The sequence below is a fragment of the Marmota flaviventris genome, chromosome 12 (assembly GCF_047511675.1).
Source record: "Marmota flaviventris isolate mMarFla1 chromosome 12, mMarFla1.hap1, whole genome shotgun sequence".
Lineage (NCBI taxonomy): Eukaryota > Metazoa > Chordata > Mammalia > Rodentia > Sciuridae > Marmota > Marmota flaviventris.
Window position 1 is genome coordinate 47,791,615 of NC_092509.1, and position 26,828 is coordinate 47,818,442.

Below are 26,828 nucleotides of genomic sequence, written 5' to 3' on the forward strand. Positions count from 1 at the left end.
CTGAGACATCAGTTTTTAGTGGTATCTCACAATTTGTAGATTAAACGGAGAATGATTTGTATCTTGATGTTGCATAGTAATAAGACCAAAAAGTAGTCCTGGATCCACCATACTAGAGTTACTATATTTTGTATAATAGTCACTAATGCTTAAGACTTAGTTTTAATAGTATACTTATGATTCAAGATAGGCATTCACAAAATACCTGTAAACATTCTTCTGAATATATTCCTAGCATTTTACAATCACCATTTTATGTCTGGTAAAAATGCTGGCTGAATTCAAGGGCTAAGAGCAATACAGACTATTCAACATACTTGTAAAGGTCATCAGATTTTAAAGCAGAGGTTTTGAGTGATAATACTTATCAGTGCTTATTCTGTAAAAAAAAAAAAGTTTTTTACACACATATGCTTTAATTCTCATAACTACCCTTTGAGGGATAGGAGATGAAGGCACAACAGGTTAGTTCACATAGCCAGTAAGGGGCAAAGCCAGGATTCAAACACAAGCAACTTGACTTTACAGTCTCTGCTCTTAAGCACTATGCTATTCAAGTCATTATTATCTAATAATATAGTATAAAAACGGGCAGGAATAATTTAGTTGCTACTTGATTTTTACTTCCAGAACTATTAATTGTAAAAGGAAAAGTGGGAAAAAAAGTTGAATCCCAGGACCTAAAAATTTTAAGAATAGACACTGATTTTTTTTTAAGTATCCCTGAATACTTATAAAATAGGTATAGTTTTCAGCCTAGTAATTGGATGATCTTGGGCACATTAATGTTACCTACCCAGTCTAATCCTGTTACCTTAGGTGTAATAAAGAAATGACGGCAACAACCTTCTAGATTTATGAGAAGTACATTAGTATACACATAAAGGGCCTAAGCCTTATTCAATTAATACTAGTTCTGAATTCTAAAATTTCTTTGTATTTCAAGGCAAACTTACAATAGTTAAAGGACCTAGTAATTAATAGCATAAAAATTTCAAATACACAGTATCTGTCCATATTGTGCTAACTACGTTCAGTTGTACTTTTAATACCCAAATGCATGAACCCATAAAGGAACTGTATAGAAATCTTTGGTTAATCTCATCAGCAGATAGAAATGTTATCAGTATCTTTCTGCATTCTACTGGAAACATTCAAAAGCAAATGAAGTTAAGCCTTGGTAAATGGACTATCAAATGCCAAACTAAATTTATTTTGCTAAGGAAAAACTGAACTAAAAGAAGTACGGTCTAAATTTTGAAAATTTGGGAGAAAAACTCATGAGATTTCCAATTGTATATTACAATCCTACATTAATACTGGGAATGATGGTCTTAAAACTTGCACAGATTTATAACTCAGATTTGCTCTATTACCCTAGAATACCTGCATTATATTGAGAACAAATTCTGATGTCTTTAGGAAATCAAAAAGAAGAAACTAAATGTTGATTAAAATAGTTAGTCTCTAACAGCTTCATTTTAATAGTTCCTATTATTTTACTGCCTAAGCTCAGCTTTTTAACATAGAGGTAACACAAGTACTCAAAATCTCAAAGACCTATTAAATTTCTATTAGTAAGGACAAAACAACAAGAAAAGTCTTTTTCCTTTTGTCCTCCAGTTTTACATCTTTTAAAAAACCCAGACAGTAGATGAGATTAAATAATTAGATAGTAAAATACTGGCTAAAAAAATTAAACCTTTAAACCTATGAGAAAGATAATTCAAAATAAGCTTTGCCGCCAGGGGGGAAACATGTAAATTTGTGATACTTTCTTACTATTGAAATCACGTAACTAAATTTTTCATAAAGAAAACACAAGAAATGCTATTAAAAAATATATTTTTTCTTGACACATTCTGTAATTTTTGGTTAGCAGACACTATGAGGCTCCAAACATGCAAACAATTTTCCTACATTATGAAAGAGCAAAGTCATGTGATAGCAATATAGTGAATAATAAAGTGTACTAAAAAGGAGTTAAGAATCAGGAAGATATTTTAAAGTACTACATTCTTGAATCAGTTCAATGTTACCCCAGGTTACTGTAGATCATTAAAGCCTAGAGCAGTGAGCTTAGGCAGGATTAATTAGGAATACTGGAAGCTAGATTTGTGGCATCTTCATGTTGGGACACCATGATTAGAAATCCCAGAATCAGAGATGAAAACAGTTTTCCTGATTGAGGTTTTACTATACATGGGGGAAATCTTTCCATTCAGTCATTATTAACTAATAAAAGGTCTCAATTCAGGCATAGACTTTGGCCAAGTTTAGCTTTATCATATCTTAAAAATTCATTATAAAACAAGTATCAGTTCAAATATAGATTACTTTTTAAGAAGAACCTGCAGGAAATATAAAAATAATTGAATCTGATGGAAAAGAAACATTAAAGCTGCCTAAAATTGAAAGGATGTAAAGATAGGGTGTATTACATTATCATTAAGTACAGCTGCTCCTCAGGTCTCCTGTTTCAAGGTTTAGACCAGAGATACTCAACATGGATCTCCTGTTTCATGCTAAGTGGAGTGCTCAAAGTGCTCCATTTCCCCTGCCATGGCACTCCAAAAAGCCTGCTGGTTCACCTGTCCTGTCCTTTCAAGGAAGCATAATAGCCAGTCATTCTGGACCTTTATAGAGGGCTTTTGGAGATTTTTATTCTACAGGATTAAAATCATGTAAGAATTTCAGGTTGAGACATACAGCCTTTATAATGGTCTAGATCACTTCAAAATATGAAATAAAGCTAAAATTAAAATTAAAATTTTTTACATTTAATTTTATACCTTAATTTTTATATCATGAAAATGCCAAGGTTTTAATGAAAAAGTAGAAAATTAGAGTAAAAAAATTCAGTATCACCTATTTGTCTCAAAACAAGACCAGTGGGTATTAAATAGGAATATAGTAACAAAAATAGAACTTGTATACAGCCCAAATTCAACTATTTCTTTGAAACCAAGGTATAAGGCAAGATGAATTTTTCATCTCAGCATTCATTACCTTATCATTTTAACACTTTTCAAACAGTGAAGGGAGCACTTCTCTGTTCACACAGACTTCATAAGTATACACATGCTGAGCCATAGTTTGTCTTCCATGTTTGATGTCAAACCACCAAATATGTATACTTTAAATTCGGTTACGTGACCCTGTGTCCTCTTCAGAAGCAACAGTAATATATTTGGCAAATGTCTTGAAACGTGAATTGTAAATTAACATAAGTATAATCCTGATAGTAAGAAAGAGTCCCAAATACTTATTTTTTTAAAGTGTAACATTGGTGGGGGGGACTACAATTATCATCAGCTCTATTTCCTGAAAATTCAGTTGAGGTAACCTCTGCAAGTCACAGCTCCACATTTGCATACAGTTCTGATCCTCTTTTTGGCAGGGCTATGGTCAATAGAATCTGAAGATACATCTCCAGAACCTGAATATACAGAAGAAAAACAGAAGAAAGTAAAGACAATTTAGAATGAAATTCAATTTTTCTATTAGTTTTAAAGTAGCTAGCAAGGCTACTAAACTCATGCAAGATCACTGAAGTAAGTTTACTCCCAAGGAAATAAAAGTTTTCCCTTTGCATTTATAAGTAGGAATGTTCAGACAACTCATAATTGCTTTAAAAGGATGGTGTAGGCTAGGTAAGAGGTCACACTTAGGTTATTAGGCCACATTTGTGAGATTGGGTCTCTGCAAAGCTGAAACTTACTGGGAAACCCCAATATACATTCATTCTTTTCATACATTAAGAGCAAATAAAGTCAAGCAATAACTATGTGAAGGACACCATTCTTAGAAAAACAAAGGAAACAAATTTTCATATTGTCACAATAAAGCAAACAAATTAAATGTCCTTTTTTTTTACTTATTTATTTATTAGTTTTCGGTGGATACAACATCTTTGTTTGTATGTGGTGCTGAGGATGGAACCCGGGCCGCACGCATGCCAGACGAGCGCTCTACCGCTTAAGCCACATCCCCAGTCCTAAATGTCCTTTTAAAAGTCAGATTCAAGAAGGAATGGAATAAGTTCCTATGTGACTGAAATCATCATTTCAATCTTCTGAACTAACATTGTTTATTAATAAAATTCAGAAATGTAGGCTTATATTTTTAAAATACAAGCAGTTTAGTAATGAAAAGGTGTTGTAATAAATCATTTTCCAAAACAGAGTTCTGAAAAAAGGGGGCAACATGATATAGAAGACACCATTTCTCAGACAACCAGATAAGCTCTGAATCTTAAGACCAGGAACTCTTACAGCCTTGATTTCTTTCATCATTAAAGTTAGTTTGTTGCAGATGATCTAAGGCTTTTTCCTATTTTGATTCTTCATATTGAAACTAACATCAAAGAAACTGTACTCAAAAATCCTACCTTTCATTTGATAATCAAATGTCAGCTCTTCTCCAGCATTTATGGTTCTTGTGGAAAATAATGCTATTCGGGGAAGACGAGTATCGAGGTTATCGATGAAAACATTGAACACCTGAAGATTTGGGTCACACTAAAAACGAACATTAAAACCCATTTAAGTAAAAGTGATGTAAACAAACTGTTTTACATGCTATATAAAACCTTTAATTTCCCAGTGTGTTTATTTTTTAAGGGCCATAATTATATAAAATAATGGTTACCTGAACACAAGCACTGTGACACTTGTGATAGTCAATCTAATATACCAAGACAGTTACCAAATATTAACAAGCAGGTAGCATATACCTGATAATGTATGTAATGATTCATGTCCTGGGCAGGTTATGGTGGGACAGTATGAGATTTTATTGTACTGACAGAATGGAATGCAATTTAAAACTTTTGAGTTATTTATTTCTGGAATCTTCCATTAAATATTTTTAGACTGGAGTTGACTGTGGATAACCAAAGACGTGGAAATTGAATCTGTGGATAAGGGATAAGAATTATATATTCCAAAATTTAGCTACAAATTCCAAAAGTCAAGTTTGACTCAATGTTTTACTGGAAATTAAATTGCTTAGGTATGTACATTCAAAAGTATTATTTTCACATATAAGAAATTTTCAAACATACTTAGAAGTAGAGAAAATAATACACTAAATCCATAAGTATCTGCTTAGCTTCAACAATTATCAATATGTTTACCAATCATCATCTTCTAGTCCCAACACTTTATTTTCCTGAAGAATTTAAATTTAACATTTCTTCTATAACTATCTCAGTAAGTCACACAATTTAAAGAACCAGAATAACAGTATTTTAAAAATCAAAAATCAGTACCATGGGATAAATTTTAAATTGTATGGAGTTTCACTGCTTAAACTTTTATTTATAATTGTCCAATATTTTGAGAGAATTCTCCACTAAATTATGGAATATCCAAGAAGAGTGATCTAAACAATCATACTATGAAACCCAATTACATAATTAGTTGTCACTGAATAGAACATAAGTGTTTTGGAAGTACAGTTGGCTCTCTGTAACTGTGTAATCTCCATCCACAGACTCAGCCATTGGCAGATCAAAAATGTTTGGAGAAAAAAAGTACACTTATATTGAACAGGTACAGACTGTTTTGTCATCACTCTCTAAACAGCATAGTAAAACATTACATTGTATTAAGTATTAGAGATTATCAAAGTATAAAAAAGGATGTGCAGATGATGTGCAAATACTACATACCATTTTATATAAAGGAACCTGAGAGATTCTGGAACCAATCCCCTGAGATAACAGAAGGATGACTGTTATCTCCAATTTATCATTAAGAAAAAAATTATTTTAAAGCAAAAGTTTAAGTCATAAAACAAGGGGGTCAGAAGGTCTCTCACACATCACTGACAATCACACATCAGTTTTTTGTTATGCAACCCATTAGAAGGTTATCATGATTTATAACATCAGCTGTACAACTTACTCTCTGATATACGTTTTTCTTATATCTATAACGTCTATAAAAAGGAGTTATCAACCTAACTAGCCCTATATACCTGACATTTAGAAGGTGCCCCCAGATTAACTTATCTTTGGAAATAGTTTTCTCAGAGGATGAGACTCTGGAGTTATAATTGGAGCTCTCAGTTCTTTAAAATACTAATGGAGAATAATTTATAACTTAGGGGTGAAAATGTCCCAACTATTTTAATACTCTACAAATCCTTAAATTTTATTTTAAAAATGTTAACATGCTTATATTTTAAGAAAATACAGTAGTCCCTCTTTATCCATGGGAGATTCAGTCCAAGACCCTAGTGGATTCCTGAAACCATAAATCATTACCCAAACCCTGTCTTTGCTAGGTTTTGTCCCTAAATACATATATGATACATTTAACTTATAAGTTATGCAAACAAAAAGGACAATAACTAAAATAGAACAATTTTGTACTAAATGTAATCTCTCAAAATGTTATACTTTCTACCTCTGCACTTTAAAAAAACACTTTACTCTTTGGCATATCCAAATTGCCAGCAACACTATGCTTATGTTTTGGGGCCATTATTAAGTAAAATAATGGTTACCTGAACACAAGCACTGTGATACTTTAATAGTAGATCTAACAAACCAAGACAGCTACCAAATATTAACAAGAAGGTAGCATATACCTGATAATGTATATGATGATTTGTATTTGGGGCAGGTTATGGTGGGACAGTATGAAATTTTATTGTACTGACAGAATGGAATGCAATTTAAAATTTATGAGTTATTTATTTCTGGAATCTTCCATTAAATATTTTTAGACTGCACTTGACTGTAGATAACCAAAAACGTGGAAAGTGAAACTGTGGATAAGGGGTAAGAACCATATATTCCAAAATTTAGTTCTATTAACTCTAAGTTAAAGTTAAATATAACTGCAAGTGATTTTTGACTCTTTTTTTTTTTTGTACTGGGGACTGAATTCAGAGGCACTCAATCACTGAGCCACATCCCCAGCCCTATTTGTATTTCATTTAGAGTCAGGGTCTAACTGAGTTGCTTAGCGCCTCACCATTGCTGAGGCTGGCTTTGAACTCAAGATCCTCCTGCCTCAGCCTCCCAAGTCTGGGATCACATAGGTGTGCACCACTGCACCCAGTTTTGAGTATTTTATTTCTTAATTATCATTTATTAATTTCCTCTCTGATATGAATACCTACCTTATAAAGATTATTAATTGAAAGACTAAGCAAAGCATAAAGACTCTGGAAAAACTTGGTAAGCACCTCAATGTTGATCTTCCTAACATAGCATTAATACCATGACTTAACAGAAGAGACCTTTCATTAACATAATTTGAAAGGGTATGTTTAAAGATGATTATTCTTCAGCCATGAGAATTCATTAAAAGTAGTGTTAAGTTGAACTATTTATCTATAATTTAAGCATTTTTTTCTTACACTGTGATTCACAAAATGAGACACATTTCCATATCGGGCTGCATCCACTGTGAATTCATCAGATTCATAATCCAGATCAAAGAGATATGTGATTCCTTTGTTGTCATATAACTGCCCCCGTCTTTCAGCTTCTTCACTTGTGATTACCTAGATAAAAAACTATAGTATATTATGTAGCTATTGCTGAACTGAAGAAACATTCTTCCACAGACTATCAATATATTGATGCCTACAAATGTTTAAAAAAGAAATTTAAGTGTTATCAAAACAAATATTCAACATGAATTAAGAGCTAGATGAAAGAGGCAAGGAAAATGAAGGGTGAAAAACAGATGGTGAAAAAAAATAATTCTTTAACTTTAAAAAAAATTAAATGTGAAACAAGTTGAAACACTCATTATTTTCATTATTATAAGGCTGTTCAAAAAGCTGTAAATATAGCTACCTATAGGACATAAGCACATTTACAAGTGTAAATTTTCTAAATGTGCTCTGAAGGCACATTTTTCCTATAACTAATCTGCACACAGTTACAAGTGGAAATTTATTATATAACAAGAGAAGGCATGTTAAATTTGCAGTTAATTGGAAAGTTTTGTAGAAAATGTAGCATGAAATTCTATAGATGAAAATTTTCCAACCCCTGGATGATGGTTAACAGTGGTCATGTTTGCCTTCCATGTGTGAGGCCCTGGGATCTATCCCCAGCATAAAAAACATCAACTGTAGTTCTGCTCTTAGAAACACAACTTTATTACAAGCTCAGTTCAATAAACCAAAAATATCTAAAGTGATTCATGCTATCAACCAAATGTGACTGCTATATTTAAAAAAAAAAGAAATATATAAGATCTAGCTTCTTGAATAATGATCTATAATAATCTGCCATTGTCTAAAAATATAAGGATCAAAACAAGAATCTCATCTAATTTCAGAATCTTAGAAGCCTATAGAAACCGGTCAGATTTGATGATCCCAGACAAGCAACCACACTCATGTTCCTAGTACCAGCTTGATCCATCATTCAGTTTTAGGTAGTGTGGCGTAGTCAAAAGCACTCATTTTGAATCTTGATTCTTCTTGATAACAATATAATCTATGTGATGTTGGGCAGCTTCCTCAATTTCTCTGTATCTCAGTTTCTCTAATAACATAGTTAACAGTTCTACCTCATTGAGTTGAGAAGATTATTGAGTTCATATAATAAGATGCTTAGAATAGTATGTGGTCTATGGTGAATATTATTTTTATATTTATGCATGGTTTGTATATAAATAAATTTGATAATATTTGGTCATTTAGAGAATGATCTACAGTTCAAAGTATCTGATTTTCAGATGCAGTTTGATTTTCTTATAGATGCAATAAATGGTTTTGTGTCCCCTTTTACAATACCTACTTATGAAGTGTTGATCTACTCTATATTATTCATGTTGATACAAAATAAGTATAGCCAAACGTAACCATATTTGGCCAAATAAATTAATTATAACTTGAAACTTATAAGTTTCAATGTCAGTATGTGTTTAGGTCTGATTTTCTTCTTAATGAAACTAAAAAATAAAAATTACTTGTTATATTTTAAAATGTACACATACTATGTTCAATGACTGTAAGTGGGGGTTTTTTGAAAAATAGCTATATAAACTTATCATTATATATTTTTGCTCAGATGTAAAATTAAAAGTTTCCTTTTGATGAGGTGGTTACCGAGGATTGAACTCAGTGACACTCAACCACTGAGCCCCATCCCCAGCCCTATTTTATATTTTATTTAGAGACAGGGTCTCACTGAGTTGCTTAGAGCCTCGCTTTTGCTGAAGCTGGCTTTGTACTCACGATCCTTCTGCCTCAGCCTCCTGGGTCCTTAGGATTAAAGGCTGTGCCACTGCACCTGACCAAAAGTTTAAAAGTTTACATTTTTAATTATTCCAGTGAACCCTTCTCCTAAACCTGAATTTTTTTATATTTGCAAATGATGTATCAAGTATTTATGTTAATTGAGGTAAAAAGGTAACTTCACAAAAATATAAACCTTACAGGAACATTATGTGATAAACTGAACGTACCTCTCCAACATATTCCATGACAAAACTCATTTTTTTAATCTTCATAAGGGTTTTTACACCCCAGCCACAGCCATTGCTAGTTCGAAAGATGCAAAGTGAATACTGCGTGCCTTTTTGCACAATCCTATTGGGACAATCAGGTCCACATCGGCACCTTGAGTTGCATTCATAGATGGGGGTACCAGGTGGGATTCTAATTTGCTGGTTCTTATTATAAGCCAAAAGAACTCCAGCTTCAGCAGGACAACATTTCTCAAAGTAACAATCTGTGCATGAACAACCAAATGTAGCTTCATTGACTAAGCTGATCCCAGGAGCTGGTTTGTATTCATTAATGTAGAAGAAGTCTGAAGGTGGACCCTCTAAGTCAACAGTATTTTCAACAAATATCATTCCTTTATGATTCTTTCTTCTGTTGAGTTCATCTTGCCATCTCTGCAGAGCTATCCTTTGTTTGGCTTTCTTTACAATGTACTCAGCAACAGCAGGTTTCAAAGCTTTATTATTGTCTTTTGAAATTACTGATTTGCCTTTTTTTACCTGAGATAAATAATTATGCCTGTCATTAGAGAATTGTTGAAGCAGTAACGGACACTTGAGATTTTGTAAGGGTTCCCAAGTATTTGTAGAATCTGGCCATCCTTTCCATTTTACAAGATAATATTCCATATCCTTAAATGCAAAAGAATGCAATTAGATCATGACAAATTATTTAAGATAATTAAGCACTTTAAAGAGTAAGCTACCATTACCATTTTTCTTGAGAGATTACAGAATATGGGAAGAGCCATAGTTTCTATCAGTTGAAGTACAGATCACATAAACTATTTTTCTTTATATTACATAGAATAGAATTTATATACAGCATAACATGTCTGATAATAGGTTAAAAAGTCTTATCTAGAGAAAAACAGAGATACTAAAATTTATGAATATTTGACTAAACAGCTATTAGGTTAAATATAAAAGCATTTATCTTGATTATGGAAATATATGATCCTAAAGCTAACTATCCATGTCTTATGTTAGTGGCTTACTTGGCTAGCATAGATGCAGGCTTTCTTTAAGGTACAGGACTTAATATTGTTAACTGGACATGAGGGAAATTATATTTCTTAATGTCATAGGCACTCATCCCCTAGATATGCTAAAGATACACTGTCCAATACAGTCACTGCTCAGCTACTGAGAACCTGAAATGTGGCTAGTCTGAACTGAAACGTGCTTTAAGTATAAACCCATTGAATTTTATAGACTTGGGCAGGGAGAGTAAAATACCTCTAAGTTTAAAAAAATACTGATCAGAGACTAGGGTTATGGCTCAGTGGTGGAGTGCTAGCCTCCAATGTGTGAGGCCCTGGATTCGATCCTCAGCACCACATATAAATAAACAAATAAAAAAAAGTATTTAAAAAAATACTGATCACATGTTGAAATATCTTTCATATTTTGTATTAAATATACTACTGAAAACAATTTCACCTCTTCCTTTCTACTCTGTTCAACATGGTTACTAAGAAAATTTTAAGACATCCTGTACACACTGTATTTCTATTGAATGGTATTCTAGAGGATGCTAGCCTTATTTAGAGTCACACATAACTAATCAATTGGATCAGGTAACAGGCACTCCAGCCACCAAAAGTCAAATATTTTGACTTATCACACAAACTGATGTTAATCATCATGGTATCTTGAATCTTGTGTTTGTTTACACTACAGTAATATATTTTCTTTCCTTAAAATCAGGCAACATCTTGTTTCTTAACTTTCTCTTTTAAAAAGTTAAGCAGGGCTTGGTGATCCTGTAATTCCAGCAACTCCAGAGGCTGAGCCAGAAGGATCCCAAGTTCAATGGTTAGGATTAGTCTTTAGCAAGGCCCTAAGCAATTTAGTGAGATCTGTGTCAAAATAAAAAATAAAAATGGCTGGGGGCTGGGTACGGTGGCGCACACCTGTAATCCCAGCAACTCAGGAGGCTGAGACAGGAGGATCGTGGATTCAAAGCCAGCTTTGGCAACAGCGAGGAGCTAAGCAACTCAGTGAAACCCCATCTCTAAATAAAAATACAAAATAGGGATGGGGATGTGGTTCAGTGGTTGAGTATCCCTGAGTACAATCCCAAGTACCCCCCGCAAAAAAAATGCAGTTAAGGATATAGAATAAATTTATATATTCCAAAGTGAAGTCTCTCACTACCTTTTTCTCATCCTCCAGAATAACTAATATATCCACATGCCCTAAGATAAAATAAGCTCATAAAATTCTTCTGAAATATGAAAGTAATTAAACTGCATTTGACAATTTCTAAGTATCACATAATTTGTGAGATAATGAAAAAACTTAATTGGGACTAAATTTGCCTTTCCCTAAAAAATTTAGTGAATTTTTATTATAAAGTAAAGATGTACAGGACAGTTATTTAAGTATCCATTAATTCCCTCCATCCCCCACCAAAGTGCTGGGGATAGAACCCAGGGGTCTCTTGCAGTTGGGCAAGCACTCTACCACTAAACTATTCTCCAAGCCCATATCCACAATTTAAAAATGACAAATAACCTGGAAGGTCTAGGCTGTGTTCCCTAGCATACTGCTGAAGATAAAAACTGGACTAAGGAACACTGTGACACATTCATGACTGAACTTAATATTATCCTCATTATCTATATCTTAATGTTTTATTTTATTTTACTCAACAAGCAGTAATTCTTATGAATAAAATTGACTTGCTTTTTGAAAACTGCAAGTTTTCAAAAAACCCATTTCTGTTAAAAATGTGTTAAATTATGGTCTAAGGACATGCACAAAAACTGTATTTCCATGGAAATAAATAATTGTAGTTCCAGACACAGGAAAAAAAAAAAAAAAAAGGACTAGATGTACAACAAAGTATTTTTGTCAAATTAATTCTTCCCCTTGTCAGATACCTGCTAATAATAGTCCAAGTTTGCTGTTATCTATACTGAAGCAGACATGAAATCCATTAGGCAGTATCTAACATATATCACTCTTAAGTTTTAAAAATTTTTTGATGCCAGAATAAAGCAATGCAACCCTGGTCCTTTTTTTTTTTCCCCCTGCTACATTTTTTCCTACAATAGTCCTGACTTATGCTAAACATTAAAAGAAAACAAAGAAACAGAAATCCAGGCTGTAAGTCAGATGGTTAAATTATCCTGTAAAGTTAAAAACATCTAAGTCTAAAATTTACAATTTAATCTATTGTATTGTTTAATCTTGCATTTAAGTGACTAAATTTTATATGTTGACCACATTGGCACCTACTTAATTTATGGGGAGTAAGTACACTTAGAAAATATGAATGCCTCTTTGACAAAAGAGAATAGAAATATTTTATCTGTGGTCTGTAGACATTTTATAAGCATATTTTACTTTTAAAATCTAAAAGACTTTCTATTTTGAAAAATAATTTTACAAAGGAAAATTAAGAAACAAGTTCAGTTAATTAATAACCTTAAGTTCTAAGTCAAAAAGCTCATAGACTTATATATCAGTATCTTATTCTGATGCGTAATCAACTCTTGATTACCTTCAGAAATGGAATACAGCAGTAAAAATAACTATGTAATTTGGAATGCACCATTCAAATTTTTTTCTTCAAGACATTTTTGCCCACTATATTTGGCTTAAATTAAATTTAAATATTTTAATATATATAACAAATATATGAAAGTTTAGGCACTGGGGCATGAAGAAACAATAAGGTATTACAAGCCTTTACAAATAAAATTTAATTGGGAAAAAAAGGCAATAATATGAAACAGCTAGCAGTGCAAGGCAATACAATTTTCAATGCCAAAATAAATAAGACAAGCAATACCACTAGAATATAAAGAGGAGAATCAATATAGTCCAGATAAAGGGAACAGAGGAAGTAGAACCAACTACACTGTGAAAGGCTGACAGAATTTGCTGAGTAGGGAGCATGGCAGGCAGGGTGAGAAACAAGCAAAAGCTTGAAGCTAAGATTTGCATGAAGTATCCAGAAAACTGTTAAAAGATGAACTTGTCGAGCTTTAAAATTCAGAATGTTGAATCAAAATAAAACCAATGCTGAGCTAAGGGAAGAATAAATTTTAGACAACCCTGACTATTTGGCTGAGGAATCTGAACTGGCCCAATCAATCTTACAATTCTTAGAATACAGAGCATTTCTGTGTGGAAATTCTAAATACATTTAATTCCACCTAATTAGTAAAGTTTATTTATCTAATTGCCAAACCAATGAATTCTTCAATCCTCACCTAATTCAAGCTCTCTGAAGCAGCAGCCCTCACTTGACCATTCATTAGGCTTAAAAATCATATTTTTTCATTCTTATTCCTTTTCTCATTTTCTTTGTTAAGACTGAGTCCTCTATCACTTAATGTAGATACTCAGGACTTGTCCTTGACCCTTTTTACACTAAAAAAAAAAGTATTGATGCCTTTGATAATCTGATGGAAGATATGGAAATTTCCATAACAAATGTCAGATATATAACCTTTTGAGTAATTTCAAGGTGTTTGGATGTTCAGGGTGTTAAGAATTCCTCTACACCAGACATGGTGGCACACACTTGTAACCCCAGCAACTCATGAGGCTAAGGCAGGAAGATCACAAGTTCAAAGCCAGTCACAGCAATTTGGTGAGGCCCTAGGCAACTTAGTAGTTGTGGCTCAGCCATTAAGCATTGGTTTCAGTCCCTGGTACAAAAATAAATAAACAAGGGCCTGAAGTTGTAGCTCAGTGGTACAGCACTTGCCTAGCACACGTGAGACACTGGGTTCAATCCTCAACACCACATAAAAATAAATAAAAGTATTGTGTCCATCTACAACTAAAAATATTTTTTTAAAAAACACCTCTATTGGGGTTGGGGTTGTGACTCAGAGGTAGAGCGCTCGCCTACCATGTGTGAGGCACTGGGTTGGATCCCCAGCACCACATACAAATAAAAAATAAAGATATTGTGTCCACCTATAACTAAAAAATAAATATTAAAAAAAAAACCTCTATAAATTCTCTTTCTGAGCAATGTTGCTGTAGTTAACTATATGCTGATGATTCCCAAAACTTTATCTCCAACTCCATATATCCAACAGCCTACTTGATGTCCAAAAGATTCTTTTTTTTTTTTTGTACTGGTGATTAACACAGAGGTCCTTTACTACTGAACCACATCCCCAGCCCATTTTATTTTTTGAGTCAGGGTCTAAGTTGCTTAAAGCCTTGCCAATTTGAAGCTAGCCTCAAACTTGCAATCCTCCTGCTTCAACCTCCCAAGTCACTGGGATTAGAGGTACAGACCACCATACTCAACACTAAAATGTTCTTAAAGCAATCTACCTGCATGGAATTCACCGCTGTCCTTCCTTAACTGATTCCTTCTGTATTCCTTGTCATGATGAATCTTACCTTTCTACCTTTTCATACAAGCTTAAAAAACAGAAGGCAATCTCAATTCCTGTCCATTTCTATTACTATAGCTTAGTTACTTCAGGCCCTCAATTTTTGCCTGGATTATCATATTAATCTCCCAACTAATTTCCCTGCCTCCAAACTGACAGTACTTTAGTCTATCCTTCTTTGAAAAGTTTTCATTAAAAAAAAAAAAAGTTAATTATTCCCCCTTAGCCTATAAAGTTCAAATTTCCTATTATAACAAAGGTAGCTATTCTTAAATTAGTCCACTGTCACTCTGACTCAATCTCCCATTATAATTATAGTCCCATTCATACTCTACCCTTTAGACATACCTAGTGCTAGTGCTTAAATATACCAGACTTTTTCATATCTTTTTGCTAGTTTGTTCACAAAATTCTCCCTGAATAGAATGGCCTCTCAATTTGCTTAGTGAATACTTAATTTCAGTACCATCTTTTTATGTGTAGAGAAACCTACTTTCAAACAGCTCAAATGTTACCTCTTCTGTGAAGTCGTTCCTGCCTTTCTCAAGAACTGATCATTGCCAACTTCCTTGTGTTCCCCTTTCCTTCTTCCCTCCCTTTTCTAGTACTGGGCCGAAGCCAGGGCATTCCACCATGGAGCTACATGCCCAGACCTTTTATTTTTGTTTTAAGACAGGGTCTTGCTAAATTTGCCCAGGCTGGCTCCAAACTTGTGATCTTTGTGCCTCAGCCTCCTCAGTCACTAGGACTACAGGTATCTACACCACACCCAGTTTCGTTTTACCATTCCAATGTAATCTATACATTATTGTGAGAAGGATGGAATTTTATTCTTCATAGCAGCAAAACTGCTCACCACCTTAGGCTTCGGCTAGATGTTTCTGAGTGTATAACAAAAAATGACTATCAATCAGTATGCATATAATATAAAAATCAAAACCATATGCATTTTTTTTTTTTTTGGTACTAGGGATTAAACTCAGGGATACTCACCACTGAGCCACATCCCCAGCTCTATTTTAAATTTTATTTAGAGATAAAGGCTCACTGAGTTGCTTAGCTCCTCACTGTTGGTGAGGGTGGCTTTGAGCTCTCCATCCTCCTGTCTCAGCCTCCTGAGCCACTGGGATTACAGGTGTGCTTAAAAGAAATATGAGATCAACTTAACCTGAAATTAGCAATTCATGGTTCTCAGCATTTTTTTTGTTACCTGTTACCTACATGTCTACAGCCAACATTTAGTAACAAACATCAAAACTTTAAATAAAAAGTGTGGGTATAGATACACATGAGAGGACAAAGGACAAAAAACTTTTCCATCTTCCCATTCATTTTTTTTCCTGATTATTTTGAAATAATCATCATATTAAATATCAGTGGTAGAAAAGCCTGAATATAACTATGTAAACACCAGTGGTTGGTTCTGTGTGAGCATAGTTAAAAACTATCATGGTCAACAGAAAAATCATTGGGTTTCATGCCAGTAACTGACAAAGAAGGAACTGAATGTGTTTTACAGATCCTGCAATGAAAAAAATAAAATAAAAAGGATCCATGTGGACTAAAATTTGGGTTGTAGTTTAACAATTTTTGTGTTATTCTAGTTCTTTAAAAGCCACTCTAGGTGCAATCAGTCTTTTAGAAATATTAACCTATTATTGGATGTGGACCATCCTGTTAGTTTGTGCCAGTCTACTGATTGTTCTAAAGATGCAGAAGCAGTTGTACAATTTAAGAAATCAAAGCAGTCAGGTGTAGTGGCGCACTCCTATAACCCCAGCTACTTTGGAGACTATAGCAGGAGGATCACAAGTTCAAGGATAGCCTGGGCAACTTAGAGATACTTTGTCTCAAAATAAAAAATAAAAAGGGCTGGAGATGTAGCTCAGTGGTGCAGCACCCCAAGGTTCAATCCCTAGTACACCACAGACACACAAAAAAATCAAAACTGAGGGTAATATTTGTTACTTCGGGAGAAACTCCACCAATGTGTAATGGGCACTCTTGATCTTCACTGCTCAGCCAAGTATGTTAAGTAAGTATAGGTCTGTCAGAAATCACTTTATATGAAGGGGTACTATAGCGGAACACTTTGGCAGGAAAACACACACACACAGAGACTGAAACTACAATTTACATTAAATTCAACTAGACCCCTGGCATAGTTCATAATAGTAATGACCCTTTTGTTCTGCCAGATAGCACTCTTTCCAGTTCCCAACTTGGCCATTTTAGATCTCCCACTTTGTTCAAGGTCCCCACCCCACTATCTCCTCCACTATCTATATGACCTTTGTTCTAGCCTTCCATGGATCTACATCTATAGAGCATGTGGACATACATACAATAAAACATACATTTCACCAATTGTTTCTCTTTTCCCATCTCTTCAGTTTTCCCTGACTACTGATTCTCATTAGCATTTCAACTTCTACTTTTTAAAAGCAAAATAAAATAAAACCTTTTGAGATACAAATGCTTTTTTTTTTCAGAGAGAGAGAGAGAAGAATGAATTTATATATATATATATATATATATATATATTTTTTTTTTTTTTTTTAAGTTTTCGGCGGACACAACATCTTTGTTTGTATGTGGGTGCTGAGAATTGAACCCAGGCCACACGCATGCCAGGCGAGCGCGCTACCGCCTGAGCCACATCCCCAGCCCCTACAAATGCTTTTATATGTTAGGGAATCTCTAAAAGACATTAAGAGTGAAAGGCTGGAACTTGGTCACGGGGTAAAAGATTTCAGTATACAGCCTTTCATAACATTCAGTTTTTTCAATCTCATGCAAGTATTACCCACTCAAATGTTTTTAAATAAAAAACTTAAAAGTTATAAATATCTTATGTCCTATCTTGTCTTTCCTCTCCTTTTCTTTAAAGCTAGGATTCTTGGTAGAATTGTCTGTACTACCTATTTTCTTACTCCTCCAATTTATTCCTTAGTTCTTTTGGCTCTTCTATCCATGCCACAGAAATTAAGGGCATCAATGGCCTTTTGATACTAACTGCAATGGATCCTTCATCTCCGACCCACTGTTCAATACTGTTGTTGACATAGTCTCTTCCTGAGGCTTCCATGATTACTTTTCCAGTTTTTGTTTTTGTTTTCCCCCAAACCACCTTTCTTGCCAGTTTGTTTGAGTCTCTTTGATAGTACTCTTTTCTACTGGTCGGGTAGCAGTCCTTGCTCTACTCTTCTTACATTTGTACTGCTTGGACTACTGCAATAACCTCTTGCCACCTTTTCCACTCAGGACACAATAACCAGAGTCATGTTTTCAACATATACATCTCATCAAGCCATTCCCATTTAAAACTACTTACTGGTTCCCTACTGCCCTTAAGATGAAATCCAAAAATCCTTTTACTGGCCTACAAAGACACTGTACTTTCTGGGTTCTGCCAATCTTCCAGCCTCATCTCACTGCCTCTTGCTATGTTCCACTCACACTTTCTATTCCTTGAAGAAGTCAGGCAGTTTGGGTTATCAAAACCCATCCCCATCTAGCTTTCCGTTCTTTGGGACATCAGCTTAAACATCAGTTCCTCAGTGAGTCCTGCCCAGGATTAAGTCTCTCCAGGATAAATTAGATCCCTGTTACATTAGCACCTACCTCCACTACAATTAAATAACTTGAGTAAGCACTTAATACTTTGTTCTAAGCATTCTTTATCTCACTAAAAGATAAAATATGTAGTAGCAGGAACTAGGCCCCCATGTCCTCCATTGCTGAGATTCCTAGTTCCTAGCCCAGGACACTGTAGATGGCTAATATATATATATACATACATACATATACATACTGAGTTAATGAACAGCTGTTTCCACTCCCAAGAGTTCATTCACTATCTTTCTGCCAATTACTTCAAAATCTATTTCCAATTAGATGTCATTCTCAATGTGGAACCACATTTCTAACTTTCTTCTTAAAAGTGTATTCAGTTTTCTTCCCCAAACCCAATCTAGATTCTTCTTCCATATTCTTAGATCCTAGTGAAAAGTAGTATTATCTATACCATTTATGCCCAAGTCAGAAACCTATATTTTCAGCTTGGGGTTGTAGCTCAGTGGTGGAGTGCTTGCCTTGTATGGGGAAGTACTGAGTTCAAGCCTCAGCTCCACATAAAAATAAAGGTATTGTGTCCATCTACAACTAAAAAATTAAAAAAAGTTAAAAAAAAAAAAGAAAGAAACCTATATTTTCTAGATATGGCTCTCATACTGCAACCTTTACCACCCCAACTACAAACCAGGTGTGTAAATTTTACAATCTTACCAAAATAAATAAAAATTCTAAAAAATAAAATTCACAATCTCTCTTCATTGCCATGGTTAATACTTTAGTTCAAGCACTATCATTTCTTGCCTACAAAAGAAATTTAGAATATGTGGTCATTCATGTGTTACTCCCTTCCTGCCAATTCATGCTCCTTGCTGTAGTAAAAAAAAAAAAAAAAAAAGGTTCTGAATTACAAATCTGATGTCACTCATTTTAGAACTTTCAATTGGGTCCCCATTGCCTTAAGATGGTTGAAATATCTTTCTTATTTCTCATTTTTTTCCTACTCCTACTTCCTACCACATTACTCTCTAGACAGAAGATATATAGAATTACAGTACTTGGACATCATTTCTTTTGGGAAGCTTTCTGTGATCAAGAGATATTGTAATGATGTTTGCCATAGCCCTTACTGCAATGGATCATTTACAATCTTTTTTAATATGCTATAAATTCTTTAAAATGAATAACTGTTTCTTATTAATGTTTATATTCCTGGTGACTAATGTAGTACAGAGCACAAAGAAACAAAAATGTTCAAGCACCATACTTTATTGAGTCTATGGGAAAAAGAAATAGGAAACATTAGTCTAATTTAAAGTGCTATTATAATCTAAGCATGAAACTAAAAAGGTCTGGTCTAATAGTGATTGTGGGGATTGGAAAAATGACTGAAGCAAGACAATTCAACGCATAATCACTAAGCCACTAACGTGCAGAAGGTGTTCAAAGAATATAAGCTATATCTGCTTTTAAGCTATGTTTACAATGATTAGAACAGTGCCTGTCTTGTAGTAGGTGCTCAGTAAATCTTAGCTAGATAAGACAATGTACAAGTATTTGTCTCAGACAGGTCTAAAGCAATGAGAGCTGGGTTTAAGAAACAATTGAGGGCTGGGGATGTGGCTCAAGCGGTAGCGCGCTCGCCTGGCATGCGTGCGGCCCGGGTTCGATCCTCAGCACCACATACAAACAAAGATGTTGTGTCCGCCAAAAAATAAATAAATAAATATTTTAAAAAAAAAAAGAAACAATTGAAATGGCACTGCTGAATATGGTACTGAGATAGTGTGTTCCATGAGCTAAGTGAAAGAAGCTACACAGGAAAAGGATAGGGTTATAACTTCTTTCACCTACCCTGAATATATGAGAGAGAGAGAAGGAGAAGAAAAAAGTGGAAGTATGTTAAAGTAATACTGGCACATATATTAAAACTATGTGGTAGGTAGAAGACCGTAGAATATTAGTGAGGTGTTGAGAACACAAATGAGCAAATAAGGTTGCTCATTCCAAATAAAGAAACCAGGTGGACTAATGAGAAAGAGTTAAGGAGAAACTAAACAGCAAAAAACTATCTGAAACTGTACTAGAGCACTCAGTTCTGTGCAAGAATGAATCTTGGTGGCATCAATGGAAGCACAGACTCCCTAGGTAATCTATTCTTTCTGTGGACTTGTAACAGGAATGAACAGAAAAAGACAGAGATGGAGGAAACACAATCTGATCACTTATTAGATTTAGAGGGTAAGAGGAAAGGGAAGAATTAAAATATGAAATTAAAGTTAAGTACTCAAAAACATATTTAGGATTCAGTTAATGAAGACAAGGACCACCAACACAAGATGCAGATTTGAGGGAGGAACATGGATAGTTTTAAATATGTTGAACTTGGGTACCTGTAGAGTACGCAATTTGAAATGATGTCTGGAAAGGAGTCAAGGCCTCTGAAAGATTCAGGAGTCAAGATCTAAACCACTGGGAAAGAGGTCACCTAGAGAGCAACTACAAGATAAGAAGAGGGCCAACATCAGAGCCTTGGAGAGCATCTATGTTTCAGAGGAAGGATGGATAGAGACGGCAAAAGAGATTCCCAAAGAACACTGAATGAAAGAAAAAAATGAGTAGAAAAAAGGAGAATAGAGACATCAATGACAATGATATAGCACGACTACTAAAAGTAATTGTCAGTCTGTTCTAAGCAGTCTACATTAATTCATTTAATGTTAATTATGCCAAATCAGGTACTATAACTATCCTCATTTCAAAGATGAACAAAATGAAGGACAGAAAGGCTCTGACTTGATGAACACCACAATAAATGACAGAATTGGAATTTGAATCTAAGCAGTCTTTTTTAAACAAGAGTTTTAAAGCAGAAAAAGTAGCCAGTGGTGTTAAATATGGCAAAGTAATATAGTAAGATTTGAGGTCTTCAAAGTTAGTAATTAGAAAGTCAATTGCCAGGGGTACATATCAGAATAAAATGAGTTTAAAAAGTAATGGATAATGAAAAGACAACTCACAGGATGGAAGACAAATTGTGCAATCATATATTTGAAAGCAACTTGTATCCAGAATATAAAGAAAAATTACAACTCACAACCCATTTTTTTGAATGAGCAAAGGATCTGAATAGTTCTCCACAGAAGATATACAAATGGCCAATAATATCATTAGCTGTAAAAGAAAGGCAAATGGAGTCACAATGAGATGTATCTCACATCCACTAAAAGAGTAATAATTTTTAAAAGTCCAATAACAGTAATAGTGGTCAGGACGTGGAGAAATTGAAACCCTTATACACTGCTGAGGGAAAAGTAAAATAATGTAGAGCTTTAGGATTTGTGAAGATTGGAGATCTCCTTAAATGGTTCAACATAGAAATAATATGACTTAGCAATTCCATTCCAAGAGAAATGAAAACTTATACTAACACAAACTTACACATGAATGTTCATGGAAGAATTATTTATAACAGTCTCCAAGTGGAAACAACCCAAATATCCATCAAGTGATGAATATATAAATTAAATGTGATACACCCATATAATACTGATACATGCCACAACATGTAGGAACCTAAAAACATTATGCTAAGTGAGAGAAGTCAATCACAAGAAAAACACATATTATGATTCCCTTTTTAATGAAAGGTCCAAATGGGCAAATCTATAGAGACAGAAAATAGATTTGGTGGATCCCTAGGGACGCAGTGAAAAAGTAATAGAGGAGATTTGGGAGGTAATTACTATGGGGTCTAAGGTTTCTCTTCAGGGTAATTAAAAATGTTCTAAAATTGTGAGTAAACTAAAAGATTTGAATTACACACTTTAAATAGGAAAATTGTATGATGGTATGTGATTTATATTTAACAAATCTGTTAAAAATGAATAGGGGGCTAGGGTTTTAGCTCAGTGGTACAGCACTTGCCTCGCACATGTGAGGCACTGGGTTCAACCTCAGCACCACATACAAACAAATAAATAAATGAATATATTAAGAAAATGAATGGGGAGTGAAGAAGGAAAATACAGAAAATACAGTCAAAGGAAGATTTCTGAAGGTTAGGGAAGATCTTAATATATTTACTGACTGAGAAAAATCAGTGAAAAGAGAGCTTGATATAGAAAGGACACTGCAGATTAGGCAAAATTCTAGAAGGGTAGACAGGAAGGAATAATAAACATGATGACACCTTTGAACAGAAGAATGAGTGAAGACACAGATAACTGATGGTGAAGGTAAACTGAGTTCAGACTTGAAAGATATTATTTTTCATTGAGGTAGAAGTCTTCAGTCACATGAAAGAGTAAGGGTAGAAAAGTCCAGAAAAGTAATAAAAGTGGTGGAACAGGGCTGGGGTTGTGGCTTAGCAGTAGAGCTCTCGCCTAGCACATGTGAGGCCCTGGGTTCAATCCTCGGCACCACATAAAATAAAGATATTGTGTCCATCTACAACTAAAAAATAAATATTAAAAAAAAAGTGGGGAAACAGCTGATTCTATTAAGAGTAATAGAAAAAAAGTCTATCAAGGAGAACTGAGCAATATGAGAATGTTTTAATGGAGTTGATATGTACGCATGTATGACACTCTCAGCTAGACAGGTCAGTTCGGAGCTTGTAAACTGAGATGGCAAATGGTTGGGCTGTTTCCAGGGTGGAAGGATGCTGAGAGTGTAGGTGGAATGTTTGCTAAGATTCCACTAAGGGGAGAAGGTGGACATTTTAAAGGAAGAACTGGATTTAGTGACTGATTCAACATAGATTAAGGAGAAGCAAAAGCAAAAAATTAAAGCAAGATTTGATTCATTTTTCTGAAAGAAATAATTAATGACCAGAATAGAGTTCTTTCTCAGAGGTAAGATATAGATACATTATTCAAATATAATTATAAGGTTTAGGGGCCAAGTGTAGCTTAGCACAAGTCAGCACTTGATTAACATGTGTGCAAGACCCTGGGTTTGACTCCAAGAACTGCAAAAAATTTAAGTTTAGAATAAAAAAGTGTTTCAGAAGAACAACTTATTTTTAAGAGGAATAAAAAAGAATCCCAGAGAAGTCAAATGAGTTTTCTAACATTCTAAGGTACTAAATGAAGACCCAAAATGACTGAAATCCAGGCAATTCTACTACACTATAGAACCATATAATATCTGGGGTTGGGCATCATGGCAGGAAACACAAACGGTGATACTTCTTGAGGAGATTCAGAAACACTAAAATTGGTTTGGAACTTCTTTTTAAGTGATAGTGGGCAAATATAATCCAGGAATAAAAGGAATGACAGGAAAAGCCAATTTGAGCAAAACATTTATTCTGGTAATCCACCTGGAGATAATCAAGAACTGGATGTAGAATGGTATAAGTACCTTAAAATATTCCAATGCAAGAACACGCTATGCTTCAAAAATCCTCTCAGTCTTACTTAGCAATATAGATGACAGGACATATAATTTATCATGGTGCTATGTTTTAAACATTAAGAAGAGCTTTGTTTACTTTTAAGGTTCTTTTATACTACAGAAATAGGAAATACTAAAGTGTGATTAAGTCTCTTAAGGAGCTAGATATTTGCCTTACCTTTAATACCTTGTAGTCACACAAGTATTCCACCTCATAATTGTTTAGATTCCTTCTGGTGATTCCAATCGATTTACATGTGAGCTTTTCTTTTCTACAATATTCCTGAAGAGTATCAAGTGAAACTAGGCAAGGCACACACCAAGCTACAATAAGAAAACAGAATTCTTTACCAATGAAATAGCTACTCAATTAAAACAAAAAAAGAGAAACTTAAAACCTCTACATTCCCACCCTTCAACTGGCAATTTTATAGCCTAAAAATCCATATGACAAGAAACCAGTTAAGTGTTTTCAAGTAAAGCATTAAAGAAGTATTTTGCCAAACTGGTCTTCTTGGATTTTTCTCATGGATTTCGATCCTACCGTGATTAACTGACATCAATTTCTGCTAAGCCATGAACAAAATGTTTCATGCCTGTAAACTTTAAGATCACACATAAATGCAAACGTTAACAGGTAATATATGACTTTTCTGTTTACATAGAATTTTAATTGCTGTTTTAATAAAACAATGAAAATAAGTATGTCTAAGATTAGAAATGTATCCAATAGAGATTTTAAAATGCAATTATAATTGGTTAAAAAGTAACTTTCATTTCTTTTAATTGGACAATAACTGAACTCTAACTGAAGTTCTATAATTACAAATATATATGTCCTACTTTTCCCACTCTGGAATATTACATGAAATTTTAACTCCACTTATTATTTTGCCCCATGGTGTGTTATCAGAATGAATAAAACCAAGGATTACATTCTATAAATGGAAAGTATACTGATGTTTGTGATATTCATTTTCTGCATTTTTTAAAGTTGAGCATCAGAAAGCACCAAGTATTCAATTTGTGTAAATCCACATACCCAACTGAGCATCAGACATACTCATAATCAACTTTACAGAAGCCAGAAACTAATTGTGATGTGATTTTACCTTCAAATTCTGTAAACAGTATGCTACCACAAAGAATGTAAAATAACACACAAACTGATATTTAGAAAAAAATTTAAACAGTTTTATAGCTACCATGGTGGTAAGTACTAGATGGACCAAGAGTCCTCTGCCCCTATCCCTTGGTGGGGCAACTAACTACATGACTTTGGGGAAGTCTCAATCTTTCTCTGTGTCAATGTGAAAAAAAAGTGTCAGAAAGTGGAGAAAACTGGGGTTACCAAACAAAATTTATCACTAACTCAAGCTTTACTTGGTAGCTCTCCAAGGTAGTAGCATAACCTTTGGTGTTTTGAGGTAAATTCCAGGGAAGAGAGAACACTGCTGCTCTAACTTTACTTTTTCAAAATTAAAGACACACCCTCCCCAACTCAGAGGGACTTGTCAGAAATCAGCACAATTTTCACCACTCCCTGCCAAAAATTCATAAGTCTAACCCAAAGGAAAAGACTCCGTGGTGCACACCTATAATCCCAGCTACTAGGGAGGTTGAGACAGGGAATCCCAAGTTCAAGACGCGCCTGGGCAAGTTAGCAAGACCCTGTCTCAAAATAAACCATAAAGAGGGCTGGGGATGTAGCTCAGTGATAAGGTGCCCCCGGGGTTTAATCCCCAGCACCCAAAACAAAACAAACAAAAAGGAAAATCCACCAAATTTGAAGAAAGACATTAATTGTCCCTTCATTTCCATTTAAAACTCTTGAGGATGTTTTGGGTAAGGTTCATCTCATTGTGCTGATCACTTACAAAGGAGGTTCCTACTAGTTATGTACACAACATGTTTGTCTCCTGTTTCTGAAAACTTATACCCATTTGAGGATTCCAAACAGAAACCTCGATGGACATTATGAATTTGAGAATTTAAAAACACATTAGCGTAAAAAACTGCAAAGTACTGATTTATAAAGGGGAATGGCAGCCTATAATAATGGAGAAAAGGATTTCGATGACCAGATAAATATTGTATTGCCATCCAAAAAAAAAAAAAATCCTTCCACGAGTTATAGAAACCCCCGCCATTCTTAAAAGAAGTAGAGTTCAGGTTTCATAATGTCACAAACTGCAAGGAGCAGAACTTGAAACACCTTTAAATTGCAGACTGCATTCAAAGTTCCAGGCTTTCAAAGGGCGCGCGACACACATGCAAGCACATGCACGCACGCACACGCACGCACGCTAATTTCTCAGTGTCCACATAAATAACACGCAAATCCTGGTGGGCAGGAAAGTTACAAAAAGCCCGGGGTTGCATCCTCAAATGCCCGCTTTCACGGAGATTCTCCAACGATGGAACGCCCCCCCGTGTCCGCACTGTGGGGAGCCTCGCTCACTCCCTTACCACACTTCAGCCCCAATTTCTTCCCACCCCCTTACCCCGGATACCGAGGTCACCATCACACCGGCGACTGTGGTTTCCCGCTTCCCACTTAAAAGCCAGCGTGCACATCGCGCGCCCGGCTCCCACCGCCACAAAGGAGCTCCGCGCAGCCGTGCCCACGGCACCTGGAGCCCTGGAGCCCGGGACCTCGGGGACCGCTGCGGCGACGCGAGGGGGCCGAGGGCGCAGCGCTCGCCGCTCCGCTGACCGGTGCGTCCGGGCTCGCGCGGCGCCCACCCCCGGTGCGGGATGGCGAGCCCCAGAGGACTGCGGGCCGGGCGGGAGGAGGGTCGCGGGCAGCGGGGCAAGTAGGCGCCTGCTGCGCGCATTCTGGAGTCAGTGTGTCAGCGGGCGGTGTCCCGCCACGTCGCCGTCCTACTGCCCCGCGGGACGGCCTGGCTGCCCCAGCTTCGGAAGCGTGCCTGGGAACCGGCAGGGCGGGGGCCGCGCTCCAGCCTCACCTCCTCGCGCCTCGGCCTCGGCCGCCGCCATC

At 35.3% G+C, this 26,828-nt stretch overlaps 2 protein-coding genes across 2 annotated transcripts in view; one reads left to right on the plus strand and one right to left on the minus strand.

The window, feature by feature from the left end:
* Dclre1c (DNA cross-link repair 1C) overlaps window positions 1-4,114 on the plus strand; it is a 34,605-nt gene extending 30,491 nt beyond the window's left edge. Inside the window, exon 15 of the mRNA XM_071599945.1 lies at window positions 3,893-4,114. Coding sequence (XP_071456046.1) covers window positions 3,893-3,933 — 41 coding nt within the window. The 3' untranslated portion in view covers window positions 3,934-4,114. The remainder of the gene's footprint in view (window positions 1-3,892) is intronic.
* On the minus strand, window positions 419-26,827 carry Suv39h2 (SUV39H2 histone lysine methyltransferase). The gene is made up of 6 exons (XM_027928611.2): window positions 26,797-26,827; window positions 24,006-24,151; window positions 9,444-10,115; window positions 7,375-7,521; window positions 4,391-4,520; window positions 419-3,439 (listed from the first exon to the last, which is right to left on the minus strand). Exons 1-6 carry the CDS (start codon window positions 26,825-26,827, stop codon window positions 3,333-3,335), a joined length of 1,233 nt encoding a protein of 410 aa, XP_027784412.1. The 3' UTR covers window positions 419-3,332.
* Between the last annotated feature and the right edge of the window lies 1 nt (window position 26,828).